Below are 27,501 nucleotides of genomic sequence, written 5' to 3'. Positions count from 1 at the left end.
TGATGGATCAGTTGGGATCTGGCTGGAGAAAGAGGGCTCTTTCCTGTTTGATCAGATCTCATCACACAGCCAGGCAGACAGAGTGGCCTAGCACACTGTTAACTCTGAGCCCTACTGATGGACATTGACATTATTTACTGTTTTGTTGCTAGAGGCTTTAATGGAAACCTCTCTCATAAGCCAGCCTTCTCCCCATGAGCTGAGTGACCTTCACAGCTGCCAAACCCACCACCCCTGTCGTGCTGTTATCTCCTGTCAGTACAAAATAAGCTGATTGCATGTTAAACAGGAGAGTGAGAAGAGCTGAGAGCCTCCAGCAGATTTTGTGTTCAGGGTGGTGTTATCCTTCAGTACCACACAGTCCTGCCGGGCACCTGCAGAAGCATGCAGACATGCTCTGCAGGGCACATCGGGTCCTGCCATGGGCATACCCCTAAAAAGCTTCTAGCCCTTCTGGGCTCAACCACCGCCAGTCAAGCATCTGTAAGATGCCCTGCCTCGCTGAGGGCTTGAGACATGCCCAGAAGACGTGTAACGGGGGGACAATGTCCCAGGGAGGGTCCAGTTTTGGACACAACATGATATGTCAGCCGTCCCAGTAAGGGCTCATCTTGGGTACACTCCAGCCTGCATGCAGTGAGCACTTGTGGCAAGGTGGGCAGGTCTGCCCAGTGAGCAACACTCCCTTGTGGCCTTGGGCATGGGGATGTTCCGTGGGGTGTCGCTTTGGCATGTTTTTGGGGCCTGGGCAGGCATCCGGCCCTGGAGCTGCCGTGCGTGTGGATGCTGCTCTGCATCGCGGCGGGCAGCTGGACCGGTGGATCTCAGTTCAGCAGGGGGTGAGCTTGGGACAGGAGGTGCTTTCTGTGGCCGCTGCCAACTCCCGCTGTTTGCTCTTTTCTCTTCCTCTCCACTCGTCGCAGAGCAGCATGTGCTTTGGCTCTGTACCACAGGGAATGTCATCAAGCCACACGCGCCGGGAACGAGCAGTCACAGTGCCGGCAGCAGGCCGGGGCACTTGCTCGAAGCCGGCAGCATATGTTGCCGGCACTGCAGTGCATCAGCTCCTGCCGACGGGGTTTGGGTTGCTGTTGGGATCAGTCTCAGCCTCCGAGTTCGCAGTCTTCATCCTCCAGTTTGCTAGGACCAGCGGCAGCGGCTGGCTTGCTGCTGTGCCGATACCCGTTGCCATGGCTGCTCTGCTAATGGTGCATCGCCTGCTGCTGCCGTTACATCACTCCTGTGATACTTCTGCATCGGCAGTGAGAGGCCGAGCAGCACCGTCTGCATTGCTGGTGCTTCCGGCTCGCTTGGAGCAAGCTTGAGAAGGAAAAGTTTGGTGGGGAGTTGGAGCAAGAGGCATCGTCTCAAGGGAGCATCGGCCTGAATTGAAACAACTCCTGATGGCTTTATCGAATATCTCCCTGTGGATTCGGGATGCCTGGGCAGTAGGTAATGAGGGGTGCTGGCATGGAGTGGGGGTGACTCGGGGACATGCTTGTGGAGGGCACGTATCCTGTGTTCTGGGGCTGGGGGTGCTGCAGGAACGCTCTTCTCCCAGGAGAGAGTGAAGCTCGGCTCCCCTTTGGAACAGGCTCCCCTTGGCTTCAGCCCCAGTCCTTGTACACCCACAGTGGCCATGGTGTCTCCAGCCTGAATGCTCGCGCTCAGTGAGACTCTGCAAGTGGTTAGAGGTGGCAGCGCCCATTGCAGTTGATGGTGCTGGTTTGCACCCCAGCTGGGGGCAGCCCGGCGGGAACTGTCCCAGTGGGAGGGATGCTGCCATGGCCCTGCCTGCCAGCGCTGCTCCCGCTTCTAGCCCCAGGGCGAGGAGCAGAGCTCACTGCTGTCAGCCTGCAGCTCTGAATGGGGACAGACCCTCTGGGAGACATGGGGACTTGTGGGGAGCAGCCTCTGGCAGCCCTGGCTGCCAGTCATTAACACCTCTGCCCATGCCCATGCTTCTCTGCTGCCTGCTCCCCTCCCCAGGCCTCAGACAGGGAGGGGGACTGATGCCAGTGGGGAGCTGGGGCCAGAGGCATGCGGGGTAAGCCTCCCCACCAGCTGTGCCTCAGTTTCCCCCCAGCAGTGAGGCTGGCCAGGCTGAGGTCAAGGGTGCTGGGATTGCTTGGGATGGAGCCAGCCCTCCGGCTCTGCTCTCCCAGGACATCTTTGCCTCCCGCAGGGATTTGCTATGGGGTGGGGGCCCCCTCAGAAGCATTTTGTATTTTGAGCCTGTCACCAATAAGCTTGGCAGGAGGGTCACCACCAAGGGCAGCAGCTCTGCTCCGACTGCACCGTTCCTGCCGGCTGCCATGTCTTCCCGCTGGGTGCTCCAGCTCGGCTGGGGCATCCTGAGTGCCACAGATGTGAGTGGCACCCACAGCTTGCACTGACATCCCAAACCTGCTCTTGCACCAAGCCTGCACCAGGCTGCTTCCAAATACAGCTCGGCCCTCGGGAGCGCTGGCAGCGGCATGGCTTTGTCAGCCCCTGCCACAGGCTGTGCTGCTGGCTCCTCGCACCGCATCGCAGAGCCACCGTGTGCTCTCAGCGGCTGCTGGGGCTGTGCCTAAAAAACCAACTGAGGGACTGCTCCCAGGGAGCAAAAGCCAAAACACCAGGGTGTTACACTTGCTTTTGCACACAGGGCGGTGTGAGCACAGCGAAGACCCTCGGGGCATGGGATTGAGGTACCTGGGCCACCGGAGGGATGGATGCTTGGCTCATCTGGCCTTTCCCACCCCTTCTCCCTCTCAGCTGCTGCTTCTGCTGGGAAGAAGAAACCAGCCCTGCCAGCACCTCGGCGATGGCTGCGTTGCTGCCAGCTCGCCTGCGTTCCTATATGAGGGCATCTCTGCGAAGGGTAGACAGCCCTGTAGGGCAGGGCCCCCCTACTGTCCTGCACTGCCCTTTCCTCCTGTGCCCCATGGCTGGCCGTGCTGCCCTCCCTTCCCCGCCTCCAGCTTGCACGGGCAGGGCAGGGTGCCGGCCCCCTTGCCAGCCCGCTTCCGCTTTGCCCGGGGTGGCCCCAGGTTTCGGTGCTGTGGTTTGCCTCCTTCGCCTGCGCGGCTGGAGCCCGCGGGGTGGGTGCCCGGGGGTGCCCCAGCAGCAGGGCCATGGCTGTGGAGGTAGGGTCCTGTACTGCGGCTCTGGGGAGGGTGGCGGGGGCCTGTGCTTTGGGGGTGTCCCCAAGTCCTGGGGGGACGTCGCGTCACTCCTGCAGGGGGGGTGGGGGGGGCAGGGGGGGTGGCCGCTGGGGAACCTGTGGGCAGAAGGCAAGGAGGATCGGCACCCATCGAGGCCAAAGGCTGTGTCTGTGTGAGCCAGGCAGAGGGGTGCAGTGAGCCAAGTTGTGGGGCTTGCCCTTGGATGTGCTCAGAAATGAGGGGGGGGGGGTGTGCAGCGGATCCCCCCACCCTACCTCACCAAAGAGAGCAGTTAGGGGACTGGGGTCTACAGAGGTGAACTTGTAGTCCCTGCCTACCTTGTGCCCCTGGCTCCCCTCCTGCAAGCCTGTAGGTCAGGATTTTGGGGAGATATCCTTACCTTGCCCTGTGCCTAGCCATGCTCCCGGCTCTCATCCCCAGGGCACCCCTGGGCATAGAAGGTGAGCCAGAGCCAGGGCACGGGGCTCCTTCTGCCAGAACCTCCAGCCCCTCTGGGCATCGCCACCCAGCAGGCACCAAACTGGGAGATGAGAGGAAGAAAAGCCACATCCCTGTGTGGGAAAAGGGGGCTGTGTTCACCCGCAGCAGGGAGAGCTTCCTCCCCGGCTGCATGGTGCTGCCTGCCCTCTGCCAGCTCTGCTGCCAGGTGAAGCCTCAGTGTGGTTTACACACACACACACACACACACACACACACACACACACACACGCCCTGACACCTCTTGGTTGATATGGAAACAAGTCAAATTATTTAAAGGAGAAAGAAAAGAAAAAAAAAAGAAGAAAAGAAAAAAAAAAAAAGAAAAGAAAAAAAGCCTGGTGTTAAGGCATGTTGTTATGGTAACACAAATTATAAAAGTAACTAGGCTGGGGACGTGGCACCTTGCTTTTGGGTGCTGAGTGTTGTACAGGCTCGGCTGCTCCACCAGCTGGAGTTGGGGGGGAGGGTGGGCAGGATGGCACCCGCAGGCAGGGGTGACGCTTGGGATGCAGCTGCTGGGTGAGCTGGGGCATGGTGGACCAAACAGCACAGGAAGAAGGGGACATGGCTTGTGCAAGGGGTGCTGGGGAGCCCGGTCCCAGTTTGGGGCCATTACCCTTCACCCAGGCAAGTGGACTGCTGTCACTGCCTCGTCTGGTGTCTGGCATGAAGCAGGGTACAGCAGCCAGAGGCAGCTGCGTTTTGCTGGGACAGTGGCATGCTCTCTGGGGACGGGCACCCTGCAGCCCCACATGCTGCAGGTAGCAGAGGGGAAGTGTTTGTCATGCTAGCAATAAGAGCACCTTGACCAGTGGGGATGGGGACAGGCATGCGGCAGAGCCTGCCTGCACCCCCGTGCCATTGGAAAGCTCTCGGCCTCTTGACAACCAGCATGGCCGCGCTTCCCAGCAAAATGTGAGTCACGCTCAGGATGTCTCTGCCCCTGGCTAGGCAGGTTAAGCAGTGCTGGCTGCTCAGTGGGAATGTCCTGGCTACCAGACAGGGTGAAGGCACATCAGACCCTGGTTCCCAGGGGTGACACCCAGCCTGGTGAGTGGCACTGGGCACAGGTCCTCGTGCAGCACCTGGTGCTGACAGTGGCCATCCCTCTGCCCACACCAAGGGCAGGTGGAGAAGGATTAGCCCGCAATCTCGTGAGGGTGAGACCCTGGGTATCCACAGGCTCCTTATTTAAAGTTCACAAACCCGCCCTCTGCCTTCACTGCCCAGGTCAGGCTTGATGCACGCGGCAGGCAGAGCGGCACTCCCTTGGCTCCAGCACAAAACCGCGCTGGGTAGGAAGCGAACATCCGCTCAGGGCCGGCGCTGCTCCGAGCAGAGGGGCTGTGGTCACAGCGTGTCCTGTGGCAAAGCCAGTTTGCTGGAGCACCGCTCAGCTCCCAGCACAGCCAGCTCACTGGCAATTCCATATCCTTCTCCCGAGGACTTTTCCACCCGTATGGGTGTTTCTGAGGGTCTGGGCAAGTGCGTGGCCCATCCCCGCAGAGGTTTCCTTCCCAGGCGATTTTTGCAGGGCGTCCACTGCTGAGGTAGGGCGTGTTAACCTCGCTGAGCAGGCTGAAACCAGCATGATGAAAGGCACTGTGTCCCCTTCACTCCCTCCTTTTTGGCTGCAACTTCTGCTCTTCTGCAGTCAGGACATTGCTTCAGCAGTGTGTGCAGCGTTTCCTGCAGCTGGGCAGTCACCCAGGGCAACAGGGCTTGCTTCCTTCCCCAGTTTTGCCCTGCTCCCTTCTTGGCTTGTTCTGGCAGCCAAGCCCCCAAAGCAGCAGTAGTGATGGGGTCTGATCCCACCCTGCAGCAGCCTGCCTGGGTGGCTTCGCTGAGGTGGGACACAACCACATCCTGGTCCTCGCGTTCCTGCAGGGACCTAGGACAGGGTAAGCGCGCTGTGCTGGTGCCGTGTCAGCCAGCAGCCCACGGCAGTGCTCACAGGGGAGCTGCCTGCCTGCCTCCCTCTCACTCTGCTCCTTCCTGCTCACAGCCACCTCTAACCTGGACCTCGAGAGCAAGAAAGCCACCCATGCCAAGCTGTCATGGCAGCAGCCAGTGAACGTCTTCCTGGCAGCTGGGCGCCCACCGGGCATGGAGCAGCTGCACCAGGAGGCCCAGCTCAACCTCCAGAGCTTGCTGCAAGGTAGCAGGGCAAGAGGGGCCAGTGGTGGGCTGGGTGAGGGTGGCAGGGATGGATGCTGCCCTGGGTGCATGACCGCCGTGCAAACAGCGAGGTCATCTCCTGCCTGCACATGTCTGAGCTGTTCCCTGGTCCTTGCCAAGCTGTAGGAGTGGGTCCTGATGGGGTCACAGCCTCCAGCAGCCCCTCTCTGATCTCTGCTCCCCAGTCACTGCTATAAGTGGCAAAGCAACTGGAGCCAAGACCAGCTGCCAAGGTGCCCACCAGCCCCACCACGGCACGGTTCTGCCCACAAGGGCCTTGGGGACCTGGCTGATGATCTATCTCTCTGAACAAGCGTGGCCATTGATTTTGTTGCCTTCCAATTTCTTAACCAAGCTGTCGTGCAGCCTCAGCTTGGAAGCTTTGTAGGCATCGATTAGATCAGCAGCCCAGCCTTCCCCCAGCTTGTAATCTCATTAAGTCAGCCTGAGCAGACCTGGTTTCCACCAGGCCATAACGACCGGCATTAATTAGCTCAACAATTACAGGATGGGGACACACTGAGTTCCCTCCTGGCAGTCCCCACCAGGGCTCTGCTTCCTTGCAGGACCCACTCCATCCCCAGGCAGCCCCCTGGGAGAAGTGGGGTGGGCTGCCGGGGCCTCAGTGCTGCCTCTGCTCCCCCTCAGTCCTGGCATTCCTCCTTGGGGTCTACCCCCCACCCCGTCCTGAGCCACCTGTGCTGAGCAGGGACAGTAAGCCAGCTTGGGGACAGACAGCAGGGGACAGCTGCCCCTGCCATCATGTTCCTCTGCCCCTGCGAGCAAAGCTTTCACCTGCAGCCAGTGGCTGAAGCAGGGTCCCAGGCACCATTTCTCTTGCAGAGGAATATGAGGAGCAGTACGCTGAGAACAGGGTCACCGGGCAGACCTTTCGCGCCGCCGGACACCTGCCCCCTGACACCCCCCCCGAGCCATCGCCCCGACCCCCGCCTGCCAAGCGCCTCGATTTCGTGCTTATGGTGAGTGCTGGGGTGGCAGGGCAGGGCAGCACAGCCCCGGCATCACCTGGAGCAGAGGGGTTGGCGTGGCCAGTCAGGCAGCAGGGCTTGGGGGGTTGCTGTTTGTGTCCTGCCCTCCTCCCTTTGGTGGGTCACATGCCTTTCCCCCACAGCCCCCAAGCCAGCGAGCAACCGAAGAGGAGACTGCCAGTACGACCACACTTGGTGCTCAACCGTCTGCTGCCTCCCTAAGCCTCCCCACCAGCCCGGATAAGCAGCCAGCCTGGACCAGGGCTTTCCCCCTGCCCACCGTGGAGGAGAAGCAGTGGCACCAGTCCTGCTCCATCCAAACCAACATCGTCCCCATCAATGTCTCGGGTAGGGCAGTACCCCCGTGGCGCAGTGCAGAGAGAGGTGCAAGGCAGCATCAGTGCCAAGCCAGCACTGGTAGGGGATGCGGGGTGCGGGGAAGGATGCCCCCCAGTATCTGGCTGCAGTGAGGTGCAGTGCAGTGGGAGCGGGGCTGGGGCTAAGAGCCTGCGTCCCCATGGGCCAGGCAGGCACCAGGAGCAGAGCAGGGGACAGCAGGGCCACACTGGCATCTGTCATTCCCAGCCATTTCCTGACATCTGCAACTTTGTGCGTCTGATCCACTGGCCACGCCACCATCCAGCCTCTTGTTTCCACTGTGCTGCCCAGCTGCCCAGTTCTGTTGTTGTCACCTTGGCTCCCACTGCGCTCCATGCGGTTAGCCTGTCCCACCTGTCTGTCTGTCCATCTGTCCATCCTTTCAGGGTTGCAGCTGCCAGCAGCATGGTCCTGCCTGGTCCTTGCAGACAGGAGTGCCATGCTCTGCCCCTGGGTCAGTGACTGGGGGCAGTGGCCAAGCAAGGTGCACCTTCAGAATGCCAAAGGGTTCTTTCCACCCTTCCCCTCCATGATGGAAAAGACATGTCAGAACCACGCTGGTCCCTTTCTCTGCCCTGCTGTTCCTCATGTCCATGCCCCCAGTGCAGATCAGCACCACTGGCCTCATTAATGACAAAGCCCACCGGGGTCTCCACAACTTTCTGTGCATCCCACCTCCATCTGCGGCATCTCCGTCTTCCCACTGTCTGGCAGCACCTGCCATGCCTCCATCTCCACCACGGCTCACCCCACATGACTCACCACCCTCCTGTCATCACATACTCCTGCCTGCAATCACCATCCCAGGCCGGGGGACACCCAGGGTCACGCGGCAATGGAGGGAGGCCGAGCCCCCACCCTGTCAGCCCCTGCGGGCACCACTGTGTACAGCCTGTTTGTTTTGGCTACAGGGCAGCACTTTACTAGGCACGCAAGTGCTCGTCACTCCCTGTTTAACACAGAGACCGCGATGAACCCCAAGTCCACCCTGCGGCGTAGACGGACCATTATCGGATTCCCTAACCTGTCCCTTCGAGACCAAGGTGATGGCAAGAACCTTGCAGCCCCTTTCGTGCGCAGGCAGGGCTGGCACCCGGCAGAGCTGCCCTGACAGTGGGCAGAGCCACCCCAGGGGCTGGCAGCCCACAGGGACAAGATGGGCTCCCCGGGGATGCCCTGGCCTTGGGGAGATAAAGGCCACCACATTGGCTCTGCTCCCTCCTGGGGCACCAGGATGCTAGGCACACTGGTGATGCCAGGCTGGCCCTGGGGCTGGCATGGCACGGGGAACAGCCCCTTCACCCCAAGTCAGGCTCCTGCACACTTATGGGGTGGGAAAGCCACTGAAACTTCTCCCAGTGACAGGAGTCACTCATACTCAGCTCCAGCAACTCCTGCCCTGTGCCCAACTTCCCTGACTCTGTACAGGGTGCCAGGGCTGCAGGGCACATACTCTGCCTGGGTCTGTGTCAGGGCTGGCTCGCCAGCCCATGCTGGCATGCCGAGGGTGCTCGTGCAGCTGAAGGTGCCTGCAGCGCTCCCAGCACAGCCATGGACCAGTGCCCATGGGGACAGCAGCCAGCCTGGCTCCATGGCTTTGTCATGCCATACCCTATGGAAGTTGTAGGGAAACCCGAGCCAGCCTCTTCTACAGGAGGCCGGTAGGGACAGGAGGAGAAACCATGGCACCAGCTGCTCCAGGGGGAATTGTCACTGGGTAGGAGGAAGGATTTCCCCATGACAGTGGTCAAACCTCCAAGACGCTCCTGCCTTGGAGGCATTCAGACTGCAGCCTTGCGCATCCTGCTCTGCTGACTGTGCTCTGAGCTGGGTCCCCAGGTCCTTCCCTCTACAGGCTGTTCTGAAGTGAGATGGCACGGTGAGCCATCACGTCCCTCCCTGACCCAGGCAGCAATGCCTTGCTACACTCTTCCCGGTCCCCGTCTCTGTCCCCACCACGGGGCAGCATTGGGACAGCACTTTGGTCACCATGGGGCCAATGTCCCCATGGACAGAGACTCCTGCCATGGCTGCTAAGTTGACCATGGTACATCGTAGCCAATGGATGCCAGGCTCAAGGGGACCATCCCCAGCTGGGATGTGGCCACACCAATACAGGGGGGTAGGAGAGCATCTGGTGAGAGAGTGTCAACCCATTCCCTCCAGTGTGCCCGGGCACATTTCATGCCTGGGCAGAGATGCAGCCTCAAAGACTGGCCATGGGGTGGGACCAGTCCTGGCCCCACAGCACATGGGGCAGGACCCTGGTACCAACCCGCTGGCAAAGCGTGAAGTGGGATAATGCTCACCCAAGCCATCTCTCTTGCAGGCAGCACCAACGGTCCCACATTCAACGCACACGCGCCTATCGCCGAGTCCGTCTCCTGCAGCTTTGTTCCTGAGGCCGCAAGCAGGGGGAAGGTGCCCCAGGAGATCAGCCCCTGCCAGCCGCTCTCTGCCCCTCTGAGGAAGACCTTCAGTGACCTTGGGGCCCGCTGCTGCCAGCCGCTTGGTGCCATGGACAGCGCAGCCACCCCCTGTGCTGGTACCTGCAATGGGCCACAGGGCAGCGCCTTCCCCCCGCCCTGGAGCACCCTGGACTATGCAAGCCCCCCCAGCCCCACTGCCGGCCGGGGCAAGGGGCCTACCTGCACCTCACCGGGTGGCTCCAGCCCATCGCCTAGCCCAGGCTCACCCACCACCACCTCCTTCTTCATCGCCACGGACGAGCGCATGAGCAGCAATGGGCCTGGCTCCTTCTCTGGCATGGTGCCCAAATCCCCCCTGACCTCCGGGAGCTGTGAGGGCCAAGAAGCCAAGGTGAACTTCTTGCCAGGAAGCCAAGAGGAGCCAGAGCCAGTGGCGGGGCTGGCGCGGCTGGAGGTAGAGCAGGCAGGGTGCCGGTTCCGTGAGCGGTCACTGTCAGTGCCCACTGACTCAGGCTCCCTCTGCTCCGTGGACATCGCATACGCTGAGACCCGGCGGGGCAGCGCCAACTACACCTTGGGCTACCCCAGCGCCAGCTCCGAGGGCAGCACCAGCACTGACAACGTCTCCCTGGGGCTGGAGCAGGAGGGCCAGCGGCGGCGGCGCTCCAAGAGCATCTCCCTCAAGAAGGCAAAGAAGAAGCCCTCGCCACCCATGCGCAGCGTTTCTCTGATTAAAGAGGGGCAGGATGCTGACGTGGGGCCTGGCTCAGCACTGCCCAAGGATCAGCGACCCAAGAGCCTGTGCATCCCAACGGAGCCCCAGGGCCACCGGCTGGTGCACACTGACCCCCAGGGGAGCACAGGGAGGGAGCCTGAGGGCACAGCCACCCCCCACCAGTGGCATCTTGCGGACTGGAAGGCCAGCGATCCCTACCGGTCCCTCTCCAGCTCGAGCACGGCCACAGGGACCACGGCCATTGAGTGCACCAAGGCACAGGGAAGCTCTGAGTCCCTCACATCCCCCTCCATCTCCAGAGCCACGACGCCCTCTCAGCTCTCCACCGAGGCAGACCTCAAGACCTCCTCCCCAGGCAGACCCACAGGGCTGATGTCCCCATCCAGTGGGTACTCCAGCCAGTCAGAGACCCCGACGCCCACCATCCCCACCTCTGCCATCCTCGGGCACTCCCCACACCAGGTGCAGGTGAGGCCGCTGGTCCCTGAGAGGAAGTCCTCACTGCCCCCCACATCCCCCATGGAGAGGAGCCCCAAGTCCAGACTGTCCTTTGACCTGCCACTCATGCCACCCACCCACCTTGACCTCTCGGGGCTGAAGATTTCCTTGAAGGGGAAGATGAAGGTCAGCCGGCATCACTCTGACTCCACCTTTGGCACCAAGCTGACCCAGAAGACCAGCCCCATCATGCCCATCATGCCAGTGGTCACACAGTCTGACCTGCGCTCTGTCCGACTCCGCTCCATCAGCCGCTCGGAACCAGAGGACAATGCCGACGGCCTGGAGCACACCGAGGAGCCGGCACGTGGTCCCTGCCTGGGGTCAGAGAGGAAGGTGAAGCCACCCGTGGCAGAGAAGCCACCACTGGCCAAGCGGCCCCCGAGCATCCTGCCCAAGCCCCCAACTCTGCGGGAGGAGGGTCCCCTGTCCCCCACATCCCTGCCAGGCGCTGCCACCAAGGAGAAGGGGCTGCCACAGGATGGCTTCGTGGTGCTGCGGAAAGGGGAGCTGAGGAGGGGTCCCAGGGAGCACCCTTCACCTCTGACCCCGGCAGGACCCCGGCGGCTCTCACAGGGCAGCCTGGAGGATGAGCTGCGGCCAGAACAGAGTGGTGCCAGTGAGGGGGAGTGGAAGAAGGCCAAAGTGCCTCCACCAGTGCCCAAAAAGCCCAGTGTGCTCTACCTGCCACTCGCCCCAGCCCCAGCACAGCTGGGAGCCAGCATAGGGGACCAGGTGCCCACCCCCAGCCCCATCATCACGCTGGACGCTGACCCCACCTGCTGCAACCCTGATGCTGAGGACCCACCATCCTTGGAAGCCCTGGGTGCAGCACAAGCCGGCGACCCTGCCTCAGAGCAAGGTGAGGGTCTCCCTGCTCCTATGGCAGATTTCCCCCCAGGAACAGGGGAGTCCTCCCATGCCCGCACACGGCAGTTCACAGCTGCCTTCTCCTCCCTGCCTGCAGGCAGCTCGGCGGAGGCCAGCACGGAGGACAAGAGCTTTGCCAGCGACAAGACAGCTGACTCTATCGCGGAGGAGGATGATGATGTGTTCGTGATGTCCCGCACCACAGAGGATCTCTTCACTGTGATCCACAGGTAGGGCTGGTGCGTGGCACTGGGAGGGCACAGCCCCCTGCCACCTGCCACGGTCTCAGGGCCCAGCACCGTGTCCCCCCCAGCCACAAGACCTGAAATTCTCCACACCAGGGCCGATGCTCACACTTGAGGGCAACCTGGCTGTTGTTGTCTCAAGTGCTTTGGTGTTTAGCACCCCGAGCCTGCAGCCAGGCTGGGTCACCAGCTTGTCAGGGGGGTCCACCACACCATCAGCCTTGGGGCAAGTTGGACCTAGCTGTCAGGAGAGTGTTTGCCAGAAGCTAGGTGCATCGCCTGCCACGCACGGGGTGTCTTCTTGCCCCAGTGGAGCAGGCACAGCCGCAGCCAGGCAGGCATCGTGCCCGTAGCTATAGGACCTTGCTCCTTTCAAAGTGGCAGTGGCTCCCACCCAGGGCTGCTCCCACCACATGTCTCTTTGGTGCCTAGGTCGAAGAGGAAGGTCTTGGGGCGGAAAGAGCCTGGTGACACCTTTGGCAGCCGGCCCAATTCCCACTCACCTGTAAAGACTTCAGGCTCCCCAACCGGCGAGACCCCAGCAGCAGCAGGCAGCGCTGGGAAGTCTTCCAGCAGGAATGAAGACTTTAAAGCCCTGCTCCAGAAGAAGAGCAGCAAAACCAGCCCTGGTAGCCGGCCATCTGCTGCTGAACTGCTCAAGACCACAAACCCACTGGCTCGGAGGGTCATGACGGAGTTTGCCCCCAAGCTAGACAGTGCCAACAGCCCCAAAAGCCAGCCCTAACCTTGCATGGTCCCTTCTGGCCATGAAGGGCTGGAGATGGCTGCAGAGGGAGTATTGCTGTGGAAGGGGTGTCCTGGCTGCGTGAGTGAGTCCATGTGTCCTGCCAGGGGTTTTCTTCTGCTTTTGTTCTTCCTTGGAGAGCCACTGGCGGAGAGGCAGAGTTTTGAGCCCAAGGCCTCATGTCTCTGGCAGAGCTGGGTCCTTTCCAGGAGGGAAGAGGCAGCACCACGGTTGGGGCCATCCCCTGCTGAGTCAGCTGCCAGGACTGAAGGTGCGTGCTTGGGAAGCAGAGTGGGACTGCAGCCCCTGGCGTTGCTCAGTGCAGCGAAGCTAGCTTGAAACTGTTTGGTCACTTCGGCATGTGGTACTTTAAATGGCTTTTCTAATGCACAGTGGTGGTGATGTTTTATTCTCTTTTCATTTGACATTGTACCTTGAGTTTCCCAGGCAAAGATCCCAGGTTTGAGTTCAGCTGGATACATGGAGACGTACTTTGGGAAGATGTTAGGGGGGCAGCTGGAATTGAGGTTGCTTTTGAAGAGACACAAAAGGTTCCCCCTCATCATTCCAAGCATCCTCCCCACAACACGGGGAGCAGGCACCCCAGCATCCGCAGCCAGCGCGACAACCTCAAGCCAAAACCCAGCCCCTCGAAAGCCCCCAAAATGCTGCATTTCAGAGCTCCTCAGCTCTCGGTCCAAAAGCAAACCCCAGGGTTGCCTCCGCTGCCAGCCCCAGGGAGCCTCGCCCTGCCAGTTGCACCACATCTGGAGAACTGCCAGTTGCCCCACTCCCCACCAGCCTCCCTGCACAGCAGGTCCTGCACCAGGCCATCAGCCCCAAGTGACCTGGGGTGTGTGTGGCCCTGCTGCCACGGGAAGAAAGGACTGTGGCAGGCCAGCGCTGCCCAGGGAAGCCCTTCCCCAGCTCTGCCTCTTGCATCGCACCCAAGGACCCTACAACAGCATCTCCTGCAAACATCTGCCGCATCACCTGCTGGAGATCCTAGGCTGCCACAAAGCTGTTGGCCAAACCCAGCCAGACATCACCTGAGCCACCTCCCAGTGGCTCCTGGGGTCCTTCCAGCGTTACCCACCCCTCTGCCCCTGCCCACTGGCTGCAGGGGAGCTGTGTGAGGCCAAGCAGGATGCATGTCAGCGCCATTGGCAAAGCAGGGGCTGCACCCCACCACCACGCATTGGGTGCTGTTGGCAGTGCCACTGTCCGCCAGGCACACACAGGTCCTTCAGCCAGCCAGGCTGCGTTCCCCTGAGTGTCCCATGAGTAGGACACACTGCCAAGGCATGCAGCGGACCCCCCACAGTGTGCGCCCACCCATGAGGCTGCCCATGAGGATGCTGCAGGGGTGTGGCACATCCCGTAGCAGCACTGGAGGATGCAGTGCTACCTAGCCCTGCCAAAGGAGTGGTTTGCACATCCCCAGCTGGGGTTCCAGCCCTTGCCTGGGGCACAATGGAAGGTGTGGTGTGGGATTTGTCCCCCTCTCGCCCCCAGCTGCTTCTTCCTGGCTTGGCTCCAGCATGGGAGCCCCAGCCGTCAGTGACAGAGGCCACGATGAGGGGCAAGGGGCCGGGGGAGGACAGCCAACAGGGCCAGGGCAGAGCTCAGGAGGAGGGCAGGACTGCAAGGAAATGCTAGCCCCAGCTCAGAGCATGAGCATGGCTACGCACCCATAGCAAGAGAGAAAGGTCCAGACTGTGGCTGACAAGGAAACGGGGCATTTAGGAAATTTCCCACTTTATTTCTTGATGTATTTCTGCAAACTCTAGCACAGCTCAGCCCTCCTGTGCTTGGGGGAAAGGGGGAGAGCGATGTGGCTGGGTCCACGCAGCAGTGGGGAAAGGAAGGCACCATGGCAGCACAGCAGCACTACAGCTGCCCCTCTGAAGAGCCAGGGCTGTTCTGGGGGGGTCTCCGCCCCCCGAGGGAGCTCTGCATGCCACACAGGCCCCCTCTGCGAACACCTGCCCATCCACAAATTCCATGCTGAGTTTGACCCTAAGAGAGGCTCCACTCTCCTTGCAGTTGTTTCCCCCTCCCCTCCTGGTTACTTGCACATTGCTCCCTTCCCTCTCCCGGGGTTGCAGATTTAAGCCTGTAATTAAGATCCAGGCTGAGAAACTCAGGAAAAAAAAAAAAAAAAGAAGAAAAAAAAAAGCTCTAACAAATTTCCATGCTTCATCTCCATCCCACGGCACCCAGCCCTCCTGCTGCTCCAGGGCCTGGCGGCAGGGTGCTCTCCCAGTGGGGATGGGGCCCTGGGGATGGAAGCAGGAAGCTCTGGGGACAGGTACGTTTTGCACATGACTGCTCAGGAAACCGGTGGTGGTGGAGGCCTTGGTCGGGGGATGGCAGCTGGCAGAGCAGGCTGGGGACAAGCATGGGGCAGGGGCACCCCTGCAAAAGTTCTGCACCACTGGCCACAAAGGTGGCCATCTGCACTGGATAAGAAATGTCCAAGAGGCCTAGGTGAATCCCGGCTGCTGAGCCAGGAGCTGGGCTGTGGGACAGAGAACCTCATTTCCCAGGCCAGAGGAACAGCCCCTTCTCAGCAGAGCTGGCCAGCTCTGGGCTGAGCTCATCCCTGGCTGCTTGCTTTCTCCTCCCTCCGGCCGTGGATGCAGAGCCGTTTCTGTGGCTGCTTCACGGTGGGTCCCTTGGGAAAGCCCGGGCAGCAGTGACAGCTCACCATGGTGTGTACTTCTGAATGTTGTACTTTTTAATCTCACGAGCTTGGTAAACGGCTCCCTGCTGATGGCTGCCTGTGCGTGCTGGTTCTTGTGGCTGCTGAGGCGGGCCAGAGCCCCGTAGAAGGGTGCTGGGGAGAAGGGGGATGGGCATCCTGATCCCTCCCAGGGTGACCCAAGGGGCTGCTGGCAAGCACAGAGCCCACGCAGCCCCTTCCACCAGCGTGTCCCAAATGGCTCTGGGTGAGATCAGGGACACAGCAGGGTGCTGGAGACAGCATAGGGTGGGTGCTGGGGTCAGCCTAGGGTACTGGGTGGGTGCTGGGGACTAATCTAGGATCCTAGGAGCAGGCAGGGTGGGTGCCAGGGACAACCTAGGGTGGATGCTGGGCTGAGCTGGGGTGCTGGGTGGGTGCTGGAGACCAATCTGGGGTCCTAGGAGCAGGCAGGGTGAGTGCCAGGCACAGCCCTGGGTGCCAGGGACAGCCCAGGGTGGGTGCTGAGGTTGGCATGGGAGTGCTGGGGATGGGCTTGGGGTCCTGGGAGCAGGTGGGATGGGTGCTGGGGACAGCCCAGGGTGAGTGCTGGGGTCACCCCCGGGTGCTGGGGACAGGCCAGGGTGGATGCTGGGTCAGACCAGGGTCCTGGGTGGGTGCTGGGGACTAATTTGGGGTCCTAGGAGCAGGCGGGGTGGGTGCCAGGGACAGCCCTGGGTGGGTGCCAGCGGGTGCCGGCTGTGCTCCGTCGCGGCGGCTTCAGGCGCAGGCGGGCGGGCCCCGCGGCGGCAGGAGCGGGGCAGCCCCAGCCCGGCGCGCCGGGGACAGCCCGGGGACCTCGGCGTGGCCTGACGGCGGCAAGATGGCTCCCAAAGGGAAAGGCAGCGGCAAGGCGGGCAAGGGTGAGCGGGGCCGGGGGCAGCGGGGGCCGGGGGCAGCGAGGCCCGGGCGGGTCTCAGGACGTTGCGTTCGCAGGCGGCGACAGCAGCAGCAGCGGCGAGGGCAAGGCCCAGGGCCCGAAGGGAGGCGGCAGCGCCGTGAAGGTGAGTCTGGGGGCCGGGCCGGGCCCCTCGGGGAGGGTCGGGGGGTCTCCCCGCTGCTTCCGTGGCCGGCCCGGCCCGCCACGCCGCGCTTTGCTCCCCGCTGCCAGGTTCGGCACATCCTTTGTGAGAAGCACAGCAAAGCCATGGAGGCCATGGAGAAGCTGAAGGCCGGCCTGCGCTTCAGCGAAGTCGCCGCGCAGTACAGCGAGGACAAGGCCAGGCAAGGGGTACGTGCTGCGCCCACCGCGCGCCCGGGGGGGAGCGCGGCCTTGGGGGAGCTGCGGCCTTCGAGCACGACCCGCCGGTGGGGTGGGCAAACAAACACTGGTCGGGGAAACCTTAGCTGCTAGGCAAAGGCACAAGCCGGGGCCAGTAGCTCAACCATAAATACTGCTTTGCCTGTACAGCAGCAGGCCAGCACGCAGGGAGGGCAGAGCCCAAGCCCGAGCCCACCCTGGTTTCGGCCAGACAGTGCTTGCTGGGAGGCAGCCCCGTGTGAGAAGCTCCTCTCTGTGTTGTCCTTCCTCATACCACCGAGATGCGCTGCTGGGACAGGTTACCAGTCCCCACGGCCATATCACCTGCCCTCCCTGTTAACAAGGCTGCTGTTCCAGTGAGATTCGCAAAGCTTAACCCAGATGGTCCCTTCTTCCAGGGAGACTTGGGCTGGATGACCAGAGGCTCCATGGTGGGACCTTTCCAGGAAGCAGCATTTGCCTTGCCTGTGAGCAGCATGGACAAGCCAGTGTATACAGACCCTCCTGTCAAAACAAAGTTTGGGTACCACATTATCATGGTGGAAGGCAGAAAATAAAATGTGAATGACCATTTGACTGCTTGAATCCCGAGATTTTCCCAGATACTGTTGCCTTCACAGGCACGCGGTGACCTGGCTCAGGAACGGCACGGCGGCCGACCCCTGGCCGCGCGGTCCATCCGCTCGCAGACACCAATATGGAGGATGGCAAATGGCGTTTATTGCTGAACGACGCGACACTATATAGCCTAGTTTACAATGTCACTTCCGTCTGCTTACATCATAAACTAAAAGCTGTTGGCTACCTGGAGGGGGGCCCTATGTTTCTGTACAGCGCGAGATCTTCCGGCCGCCAGGCCCTACCTAGCAACATTCCCCCCCCCCCCCTTATGCTTAACTAAACAGGCTAAAATCGTAAAAATATTTTCTAAAAAAGAGTACAAAGATAAGGCATACTGAGCAATTGGCACTTGAGAAACGACTGGGGGTAATGGAATGTAGCTTGGGATATTTGGGGAGAGACAGGGAGAATCAGAGGAAATACTGATCAAGTACATTTTTAAAGCAGTTGCTGGTGTTCCACAAACATGATGTTGACCCTTTCTAGCCGGCTCTGGACCCCCCTGCGGGGGCTGTATCGCTGTTGTCTGGACTCTGCCGGTGCAGAGCCCTGAGATGCGGACAGGCCGCTTGCCGACTCGTCGTCTTCTCTTGTCACCAGGGTATATGGGTTATGGGGGTGTCCGATGATCCGGTCCTGCAGATAAAAACTCACAGTTTTCATTAGTTTTATTCTGAAGGTCTGGCTTGATAGACTTAAGTGGACACCATTTGATTCTGTTATCTTTTCTGACCACAGCATACCCTCACCCTGTCAGCACTAATTTCCACCCTTGTTCCCACTCTCCTAGCTCATTTCTGATCATAACGTACGGACCTTCTTCTAGCGCTCGAGTGGCCCAGTGCTTCTGGGTAGGGCTATTCACCTCGTCTCCCCTGGGGAACTGGTTTAAAGCTAATAGGGCTGTTGCTAATAAGCGTGCCTGGTCCCCTGAGGGAATGACGTTGGTAAAACCTTCTGTTTTTGCTAATACCTCCAATTTGGATTTCAGAGTTTGATTTGCCCGTTCGACTATGGCTTGTTCTGTACTATTATATGGGATGCCATGTATCAGAATAATACCCCATTTCAGGGCAAATGCCTGGACTGATTTAGACACAAAATTTGGACCATTGTCCGTTTTGATCTGATTAGGGATGCCAAGCCACGCCATGGCTGTTAGCCAATGTTGGATGGTTGCCTTAGCGTCGGTTTTAAGGTGTTGTGTCGCTACGATCACCCCGCTATATGTGTCTACAGTTACTGCTAGCCATGCTTGAGGTTTTAGCAATTAGCAGAGCGTAAAATCTGTCTGCCACACCTCAGAGGCTTTAAGACCTCTGGGGTTAACTCCGCTAGACCACAATGGTGCTTTTTGACAGTGGGGACATGTAGCTACTGTATGTTTCGCGTCAGTGCCCGAGATCCCACATCTCTTTGCTAATGCTTTAGCTCCAATGTGGAGGGACTCATGTAATTGGCGGGCATCTTTCAGTGTCCACAGCCCTTTTGCAGCGGCATCTGCTTTGTCATTGCCGATTTGGAAGAACCCTTTGATTGGGTTATGGCTGTTGACATGGATAACCGATATAGTGCCCTTTCAGGGAAAAAAGTGCTTCTTCTAGCATCAGAGCTATTGTGGATGTTGACACGCCGGGCCCTGACATGGCTAAGCAAAGCTTGGCCACAAACATTGAATCAGTTACTATGTTGAGGTGTTCTGTTGGGAACAGACCGCATGCTAGCACTGATTTTTCCAATCAGTCCCCTTATGTCTTTCTTTTTCCGTGAGTGATGATATTTTGGTCTTTGTATTTGCAAGCCAATTCTCCCATGCAGAGTCTGAGTCGCAGTCAGCGTCCGACTGACTGCTCACTTCCGGGTGCTGGTGGTGTGTGGTCGGGCTTCGGCCCCTCCCTTTTCTTGTGTAATCGGGCGGGTCTTTCCTTTTTTGCCCGCCCCGCCTCCCGCTTGGGGAGGCGCCTGCCTTATAAGGATGATTTGGGGGAGGGTCATTCTGATCAGCTTTCTGCCCCCTGCTCATGATCTTTTCCCTTTTTTGGTCATGCCAATCACTCTTTTCCTTCCCAGTCCCCTCCCCCTCCCCTCTGTGTGCGCCTGTTAGCTCTAGCGCTCCCCCCCTGCTCCCGCCGGGGGCGGTCTCGCCCCGCCCTTCTTCTGGCTGCTTGGCGCCATCTTGGGGCACATAGGGTGGTGGTTCGATCCGTGAATTTTCAGCCTCGGCTTTCGCCTCAGCACCCCTGGCCTCTGCAGACAGTTTGCCCCAAAAGGAGTTCGCCGAGGATTCTGCGGGCGAGCTGAAGATGTTAGAGTCTTTCGGACGCAGAGTGGGCGCGTCACCTTTCTGTCGGCTTTGAGGGTCGACGGAACCCTCCTCAGCCGGGGGGCGTGAGGTTTGTGTAGCCGCCCCAATTCCCACGTGCGGGGTGGTTAACAGACAATCCCTGGCAGCCTTGCAGGCCTCCTGCTCGTGTCTAGCTTTTTTGAGAGCCTGGACGACTTTCCCCCACGCTTTCAGATTTTTCCCACTACCAGTAGACATCGTTTCATCGCATAAAGCGCGGGAACATTTGTCCCACACATCTGGGTGGAGTATATCCACCGGCTGGTCAATGACCCCAAGCTCCAAAAGTCTCACAACTACGAGAGTAAAATCTTTGGGCTTACAGTCAATACCCCACTGCTTATGCAGCTGTAATACAACCTTCGCAAGAGCTTCCATCCTCTTGGTTGGTCCGGGAGAGTCCTCCCCGCCGGGCTGGTCCTGCCGCTCTGGCCGCCGTTCACCCGACTCCAGGTGAATGGTCCCGGGTTTCGGCACCACTTGTTGCCTTCACAGGCATGCGGTGACCTGGCTCAGGAACGGCACGGCGGCCGACCCCTGGCCGCGCGGTCCATCAGCTCGCAGACACCAATGTGGTGGATGGCAAATGGTGTTTATTGCTGAACGACGCGACACTATATAGCCTAGTTTACAATGTCACTTCCGTCTGCTTACATCATAAACTAAAAGCTGTTGGCTACCTGGAGGGGGGCCCTATGTTTCCGTACAGCGCGAGATCTTCCGGCCGCCAGGCCCTACCTAGCAACAAGACACCTTGACCTTGCAGCAAGCAAGTTGGTCATAACCAGCAGCGTGCTTGGAGGCAGCCAGCCATCCCTGCCACTGCGGCAGGATGCACAGATTACAGCTGGCAGAGAACAGGGCTCTGCCTAAGAGAAGTAAAGCATTCCCTGGAAAAGGTGAAATAAGAGTTTTTAACAGTTGCTGAAATCTGTTTTGCCTAGCAGTCCAGCCTCTTGCTTTTCCCATTGTGGAGATGTTGTCCAGCTGAATAAGGTGCTCAGGCTTTCATCTGCAAATGTAAATGATCCAGAAAGGGGAAAGGGGGGCTCCCCAGGGCCTTGACTTTTATCCCCATCCTTGCTAGCGAGAATGCAGACAGTTCCTGTGCCACAGTTGCCATTCCAGAGCTCAGACTTGGACTGGGAGGACAGTCCCTTGGTAGAGGGTGGGTAACACTACAGCTAGAGCTAGCGGTAGCCATCCCAGGCAGGCAGCTTGCTCTTGCCACTAGCTGGCAGAGGCATGGGCCAGGCCAGGGTTGGAGGTGCCCCAGCTGAGCACTGGTGGCAAAGGAGCTCTCCTGAACACAAAAGTTAGCCCTACTTAAACCCACATCTTACCCACTCAAAGCTGGGGGAAGAAATTGTGTAACTCTGGCTTGAATGACAGAAAAGCCACTAACTGTATTGCTTGTTGCTTCCTGCATTCTCCTACTGCTAGGTGTGCAATATGTGTCTCAAGCCTACCAGGCTGCACCTAGTCCTTCTGGTAAAACCACCTGAAGGACAGCATGATTGATGAAAGTGAGACAGCCCAGCAGGTCTCCCAGCTCTTTAGCAATACACATCCCAGTGCAGCGCTCCCCTTCCTGCTGAAAGGCAGCACTCAAAGTAGACACATCTCTAGCAACAGACACACTGGCTTTGTTTGCAGGTGAGCATTGTGCAGTGTCACGAGGGCTCAGAGATGGGGAGAAAACATCAAGAGAACAAAAGGCCTTTCCCAAGATCATACATAAGAAAGAGGCGAGACCAAAACCAGGGCAGGGCTTTTTTCTCCTTCCCTTTTTGGGGTGTTTGTTTTATTAAGAGAATGGAAGGCCCAGAGAGGCCAATGAATGATTGCCAAGCTCTAATTCATTAATATTTTGTTATGAAAGGCAGGCAAGCCTTTCTACAGTACGAGAACAGATGCAGCCTCATTTAAGGAATGCTCTATTAATAAACTCCTTGTTTCCAGGCTACCAGAGCTTTGTTCTACCTCTTAGCAGAAGCACATTGGCACATGTCCTGTACCAGCAGGATCATTGTTTGTGTTTGTCAAATCTCCTAGTACAAAGGATTCAAATTCAGTAGATCACTTTCCTCTCCAAAAACTGCAAAACACAGCAAAGTGTGAAAATACCCCTTGCTATCATGCTGTAATACAAAAGGCAAACTTGCTAGGCACTAAACATGCACATAGCATGAGGGAGCATCAAAATTCACTGCTGAAGAAGACTGTACAGACACAAGAAAAGACTGTACAGAAAACAGTCATAGTGATTGAGCATACTCATGCCAAGTTTATCTCGGTGTGGTGGCAGAGGGGCAAATCAGGTAAGCAGAACATTGCTAAAAGCCAGAACAATGTTCTTCTGATTTTAAGTTTGCATGGGTCTGAATTACAAACCCATTTCATAGCTTCATCATTCAGTCTGCTACAGCTAAACTGTATGTGGAAAGCAGGTTAACAGACTTCCTTAGCAGTGGAAAAGCAGCTCAAAAATTTAAAACCAGCATTCCCCGATCCTGCTGCCTTCGTGCAAGACAGGCTTTGACTGTACTACTCAGAGGGAAATAAAGATGGGGGAGGGCGAAAGGACAAAATAAGGTTAGACTAGAGACTCCTTTGAAGTCCTCAACTCCTCCAGCAATACCAAAAATTTTGAGGTGTTCAGCACCTTGCAACAGTCAAGGTCTAATTGCTTATTCCAGTTCTTCTGCACCAACCACAGCCTGCCAGGGATTTGAGCAGAAGGGTTTCTGCAGCACTGCATTTGGTGTTAGACCTGGCACCAAGCAGATGGTGTGCTGGCCCCCCCTTGCTTAGAGGATTCATAGCAGCAACCAACTTGGGGGGGTGGGGTGTTTGTTGGTTTGGAATTATTTTTTTCTTTCCCCTCCACAGCAAATACAATCTCAAAACCAGGTTGCAGTAGCTCTTTTCTCTCCTTTGCACCACCATCCAGCTCATCCAAATGGTGGGGTGACATTCAGGCAGAAAAAGTCAGCTTATTTCAAGACAAGGAGCAGGGAAACTACAGCAGCTTGAGGGAGAAACAATGCAGCTGCCATGGAACAGCAGCCTTGGCATCCTCTCAGGAGAGGGGCAGTGACAGAATCTAAAGGGCAGGAAGATGAAGCCAGGGCTGCAAGCTTGGAGAGGAGCTTAGATATAAAGATTACTATTACATAAACAGACAGGAGCATGAACTGTTTCCATCTTTGTGAAGTGAGTCCACAATGAAGTCCCTTCCCCAACACCCAATACCCAACAACTAGATTATTAGAGAGTTTTCTTACACAAGAAGAGATGCTATATTTGTTCCGTTGCCGTGAAAGATGTGTATATTGCAGCCATCAGTCTTAAGCTAGTTCAGAAACACAGTGATGTAGTTCAGACAAGCTTTTAATAAGAAAAAAGTAAGACTTTTACAAAGTAACGTACACATTTCATTTCTGAGCTAGCTGTCTATATAAGTTCAATGTCATAAGCATAACTTCAGGATCTCCACTTCTTATGTCAAGAGCTTGCAGGAAACAGTTCAATGCCTCCTGTAGTTTTCCATCATTCTTAAGTTTCTTCCCGCTGTCTACCAAGGTATTGTAATCTATGGCAGGAGAGGAGTTCTGACCAGTCTCTTTTTCAGCAATGTTTTCCTGGGTGAAGCAGTCTAGCTGCTCACCTGATTGAAGCTCAGCATCACCAGTGGATTCCTCCCGAGGCGACTCAGTCTCATCTGCTTCGGGCTGCTCAGACAGCATGCTGTCTAGATGGAAGGATTCTTCAGCTGTATCAAGCGTTTCTCCAGCGGGTTCTTCTTCAGGCTCAGCAGATTCCCCACTACACTCTTCAGCTTCTTCCTCCACAAGGTCATCTTGTTCCTTCTTCGTGTCACCATCATCATGGTCTTCATCAGTGGTTCCCATGATTTCTTCAATATCCTCAACCTCATCTATCACCTTGTTGATTAAAGATTGCCTGGAAGCAGTAGACCCGTTACCACTGTTAGTTGGTTGGGGAGAAAAGATAGCTTTTGTTATACTTCTGACAGATTTAGGAGTGGATGCGCTAATTCCTTCCAGAAATGGATGCAGTGGGCTGCTCAAGGGAGAGGGCCTTTTTTCAGACTGGTTTTCCTCCAGGGTCATAATGGAACGGTCTTCTTCCTCACTGTCTGAAACAATTCTTTTTAAGCATTTCTTTCTAACAAAATGAAAGACACCACTGCTTTCATCTGATGCTTCACGCCCTTGCAGGGAATTATTTGGCTCTTCTTCAGCTGTGTGACAGGGTTTTCCACAGTTACTGTTCTCACTTAGCCAAGTTTTTGTTGGAGATTTAAAAAAACTTTCTGCTTTTACTTGGAAGCCCTCCTTTTCTGGGTGTTCCAGTGAGCTTCCCCTGTTTGAGGCACATCGCCATCCATCTTCAGACTCTTCCAAAACCAGATTGAAGTCAACTTGATCCTGGAAAGAAGGCATAGACATACCCTCCAAGCTGCCTTCCAACACACAAGACTTCTGGAGCCCAGCATGGATTTCTGGTGTAACGTTTGATAAACTTGGCACTGTGGCAGCCAAAGCTAGCTCAGGAGCATAATTCTTGTCTGTCCTCAAGGCAGCAGGTGGGTCAAGTACTTGATCTGCCATCTCTGTATCTCTTAACCTTGTGGGATCATCAGCCATACCAGACTCATTAATGCAATGCTGAAAATGCCTTGACAGGCCATTCCCTGCCTCAGTTAAGCTACCTGAGTTTACAACACGTGAACACTGTTTCTGATCAAGACTCTGACTCTCTTTATCAAGTGGATGAAGTCCAGGTGATGATGGTAAAATGCTTAAATCAAGATTTTGCTCAGATTCTTGTATATTGCGTTGTTTCACTGTCTTCCTGGTATTAAGCAGCTCTGTGTCCATACTGGACACATCTTGTGCCAGCTGCTTTTCATCCAGGTCATCAATAATCAGACTTTTCATTTTGGAGCCAACTTTAAGAACCTGGTCCTCTTTGTCATTTTCATGTTCATCAGCTTGAGGTGAAACAAAGTTATTTATGTTGTTCAACCCCGGAGACAACTTCTTTGGTTTTGAAACCAATTCTGGTTGTCTTGGCCACATCTCTTCACAAGCATTTCTGATCTCCTCCATCCTCTGGTCTCTAAGCTGAGACTCTAACTGAACTAGTTCATGGGCTTTCTGTACCCTCCGCTGAATGTACCGATGGGCTTCTTCACTGTCAACCTGATCCTCGTGAGCCATTTCCCTCGTGCAGATCAAGTCATGATCAGAAATGCCAAACATTTCCAGAGAATGCAAATAAGCAATATGTTCATCTAGCTCCAAGTCAGTGTTTCTTTGGGTGGCATGCAAAGACTGCAGCTGGATCTGAGTTGCAGATGTTCGAGTATCTTCTAATGTGAAAAGCTCCCTTAGTTCCTGTTTGGAGAAATATCTAAACAGGTTCTTTTTGTCACCAGTAGTCTGTCTTATTAATGAATCCTTAAATACTTGTCGCCTGTATATCTTCTCTTCCACTGTACCACAGGTAATCAGTCTATAAATTACTACGTTCTCTTTTTGCCCAATCCTATAAGCTCTGTCTACAGCCTGAGAATCTGTAGCTGGATTCCAGCTGGGATCAAAGATCACCACTCGGCTGGCTGCTGTTAAGGTTATACCAACGCCACCAACTTGTGTAGTGAGCAGGAAGATGGAGTAGTCCTTGTTACTCTGAAAAGCATTAATGCGCTTCTCCCGCTCTGTTAGGTGGGTTACCGTTCCGTCAATACGCATGATCTTGAATTGTCTGCAAGACAAGACACGCTCTATGATATCCAGCATCTTCCTTGACTGCGAGAATACCAGGGTTCTGTGTCCCTCTTCTCGCAGTCTTTCCAGAAGTCCTACAAGGAACAGCATTTTCCCAGACTCCTGAATCAGAGTCTCATCAGAGAGATGATCTATTTTATTAGCACCTGAAAACACACCTGCTTCACTGCTGTGATCCTGCTCAGAGTAGTCCTGTTCTTCCAAGCCCAGCTGGATACATGCATTTGCAGACAGGAGCCTGGGGTGGTCACACAGCTTCTTCAAGACAGTCAGCTCAGCCAGAGGTGATCGGGTTGTCATCAGCACTCTTTTCACATGATCCAGAGAGAGAAAGTTCCTGTAAATGTCTTCCTGCACTGGTGCCAAGTACACCCACACAACAAAGTCATTTTTCCTAGTGAGAGATGGCATGACAGGAACGCTATTCTCACTTGGATCCTCGGGAAGAGGAGCATCTGGTTTGTCAGCACAATTGTTTTTGATATCTTCTTTGGTTCTTCTGAGGAAGTACGGCTTTATAATTGTCATTAGATTCTCAGATATCTTTAGCCCCAGTGCTTTCTCACCTAGAGTTGCATCCTTCTCCCTTGCCCTAGTAATAGGATTCTCATATTCTATTTTAAAAGTTTTGGCTGTTCCCAAGAGAGAGCCTTGGCATGCAAAATCAAACAAGGACCACATTTCCTGCAGGTTGTTCTGCACTGGGGTGCCCGTGAGGAGAAGGCGATGCTTTGCAGGAATCATATATACACACTTGGTCGTTTTGTTAGATGGGCACTTGATTTTATGCGCTTCGTCAAGAATGACATAGTCCCAGATAAAGTCCTGCTCGTGGCTGCTAGCAAGCTGCTTCCAGTTGTTAATGAGCATCTGGTAGCTCGTGATGACAACGCCGTCCTTCCTCTGGACCCTCTCCAGGTTCCTGGTACGCTCCATCTTGCTAGTGCCGTGGAACTCCTTGACACGCAGGCTGGGGGTCCAGCGAGAAAACTCCGCTAGCCAGCTGCTGACTAGGGTGGTAGGCATGATAAGCAGGACGTGCCGGATGAGCTGGGCATCAAACATGCCCGAGAGGAAAGCGATGACCTGGATAGTCTTACCCAGGCCCATGTCATCTGCCAGAATACCACCAGGCCTACCATCCCGGTGCAGGCGGTACAGGAAGGCAACACCTTCCCGCTGGTGCTGGAAGAGCTTCCTGTGCATCCCCTCGTAGATCAGCAGGCCACTACTGCACACATCCACGAAACCGTCCTTCTCAACATCATCCTCCTCCTGCTCTGCAGCCAGCGCCTCCTCCACGCGCTGCATGCGGCCCCGCAGCTTCTCGCTGGGGCAGATAGCAGCCGCCATCCGGAACAGCCTCAGCGCCTCCTCCAGCTCCCCATTGCCCGCTGCTGCCTTTGCACCGCTCACCAGCCTGTGAGAACCACCGGGGCCACCGCCCGTGTCAGAACCACCTACACCGGGCCAGCCCGGGAGCCCCGCCGCCCCGCCAGCCCGGGCGCCCCGCCGCCCCGCCAGCCCGGGCGCCCCGCCGCCCCGCCAGCCCGGGCGCCCCGCCAGCCCGGGAGCCCCGCCAGCCCGCCAGCCCGGGAGCCCCGCGGGCCTCACCGCCCCGCCAGCCCGGGGGCCTGGGCTCGCCCCTCACCTCCGGTACCGCTGCGCCTCCTCCAGCTCCAGCCCGGCCACCAGCCCAGGGGCCGCCATGGCGCCCTCGCTTCAAACGCCAGCGCTTCCCGTCCTGCCCCGCGCTGCCCCGTGCTACACGCAAATGAGCGGAGCCCGCAGCCAATCAGCTCCGCGGGTGGGCGGGGCGTGGGAGCGAGCTGACAGCGCGGGGCGGGCCGCGCCGCGTCCCGTGGGAGCCGGGGGGGGGCACACGGGGGACCGCGGCAGCCCGTGGGGAGCCTGCCCGCAGCCTGTCGGGCTCAGCCGGGCTCGCAGTCCCGCTCGTCCGCGCGAGGGTGCCCCCCCGGGGGCGCCCCTCGGCAC

At 57.4% G+C, this 27,501-nt stretch overlaps 3 protein-coding genes across 4 annotated transcripts in view; 2 read left to right on the top strand and 1 right to left on the bottom strand.

Moving 5' to 3' along the window:
- The window catches only part of NHSL2 (NHS like 2), a 35,884-nt gene extending 20,390 nt beyond the window's left edge, over positions 1-15,494 (top strand). For both annotated transcript variants that reach the window (XM_037408562.1, XM_037408563.1), the window contains exons 2-8: positions 5,656-5,808; positions 6,672-6,808; positions 6,961-7,165; positions 8,107-8,238; positions 9,525-11,720; positions 11,826-11,958; positions 12,406-15,494. In XM_037408562.1, the coding sequence (XP_037264459.1) occupies positions 5,656-5,808; positions 6,672-6,808; positions 6,961-7,165; positions 8,107-8,238; positions 9,525-11,720; positions 11,826-11,958; positions 12,406-12,718 (3,269 nt within the window). In that variant the 3' untranslated portion in view covers positions 12,719-15,494. The remainder of the gene's footprint in view (positions 1-5,655; positions 5,809-6,671; positions 6,809-6,960; positions 7,166-8,106; positions 8,239-9,524; positions 11,721-11,825; positions 11,959-12,405) is intronic.
- Positions 15,495-16,188: 694 nt separating this feature from the next.
- PIN4 (peptidylprolyl cis/trans isomerase, NIMA-interacting 4) lies at positions 16,189-17,298 on the top strand. The gene is made up of 4 exons (XM_037408576.1): positions 16,189-16,324; positions 16,398-16,465; positions 16,573-16,692; positions 17,121-17,298. The coding sequence occupies exons 1-4, from the start codon at positions 16,285-16,287 to the stop codon at positions 17,277-17,279; spliced, it is 387 nt and encodes a 128-aa protein (XP_037264473.1). The 5' UTR covers positions 16,189-16,284; the 3' UTR covers positions 17,280-17,298.
- Positions 17,299-23,062: 5,764 nt separating this feature from the next.
- Positions 23,063-27,266, bottom strand: ERCC6L (ERCC excision repair 6 like, spindle assembly checkpoint helicase). Its single transcript, XM_037408561.1, has 2 exons — positions 27,158-27,266; positions 23,063-26,926 (listed from the first exon to the last, which is right to left on the bottom strand). Exons 1-2 carry the CDS (start codon positions 27,214-27,216, stop codon positions 23,125-23,127), a joined length of 3,861 nt encoding a protein of 1,286 aa, XP_037264458.1. The 5' UTR covers positions 27,217-27,266; the 3' UTR covers positions 23,063-23,124.
- Positions 27,267-27,501: the final 235 nt, after the last annotated feature.

This window comes from Falco rusticolus, chromosome 14 (genome assembly GCF_015220075.1).
Source record: "Falco rusticolus isolate bFalRus1 chromosome 14, bFalRus1.pri, whole genome shotgun sequence".
NCBI lineage: Eukaryota > Metazoa > Chordata > Aves > Falconiformes > Falconidae > Falco > Falco rusticolus.
This window is presented reverse-complemented; position numbering and strand designations above follow the sequence as displayed.

Excerpts from the sequence above, each read along its gene's own strand:
- PIN4 (XM_037408576.1), top strand. The coding sequence starts at position 16,285 with ATGGCTCCCAAAGGGAAAGGCAGCGGCAAGGCGGGCAAGG. Across the intron at positions 16,325-16,397 it reads CAGCGGCAAGGCGGGCAAGG|GCGGCGACAGCAGCAGCAGC; the intron begins GTGAGCGGGGCC and ends TTGCGTTCGCAG. Across the intron at positions 16,466-16,572 it reads GAGGCGGCAGCGCCGTGAAG|GTTCGGCACATCCTTTGTGA; the intron begins GTGAGTCTGGGG and ends CCCCGCTGCCAG.
- ERCC6L (XM_037408561.1), bottom strand. The coding sequence starts at position 27,216 with ATGGCGGCCCCTGGGCTGGTGGCCGGGCTGGAGCTGGAGGAGGCGCAG. Across the intron at positions 26,927-27,157 it reads GAGGCGCAGCGGTACCGGAG|GCTGGTGAGCGGTGCAAAGG; the intron begins GTGAGGGGCGAG and ends TGGTTCTCACAG.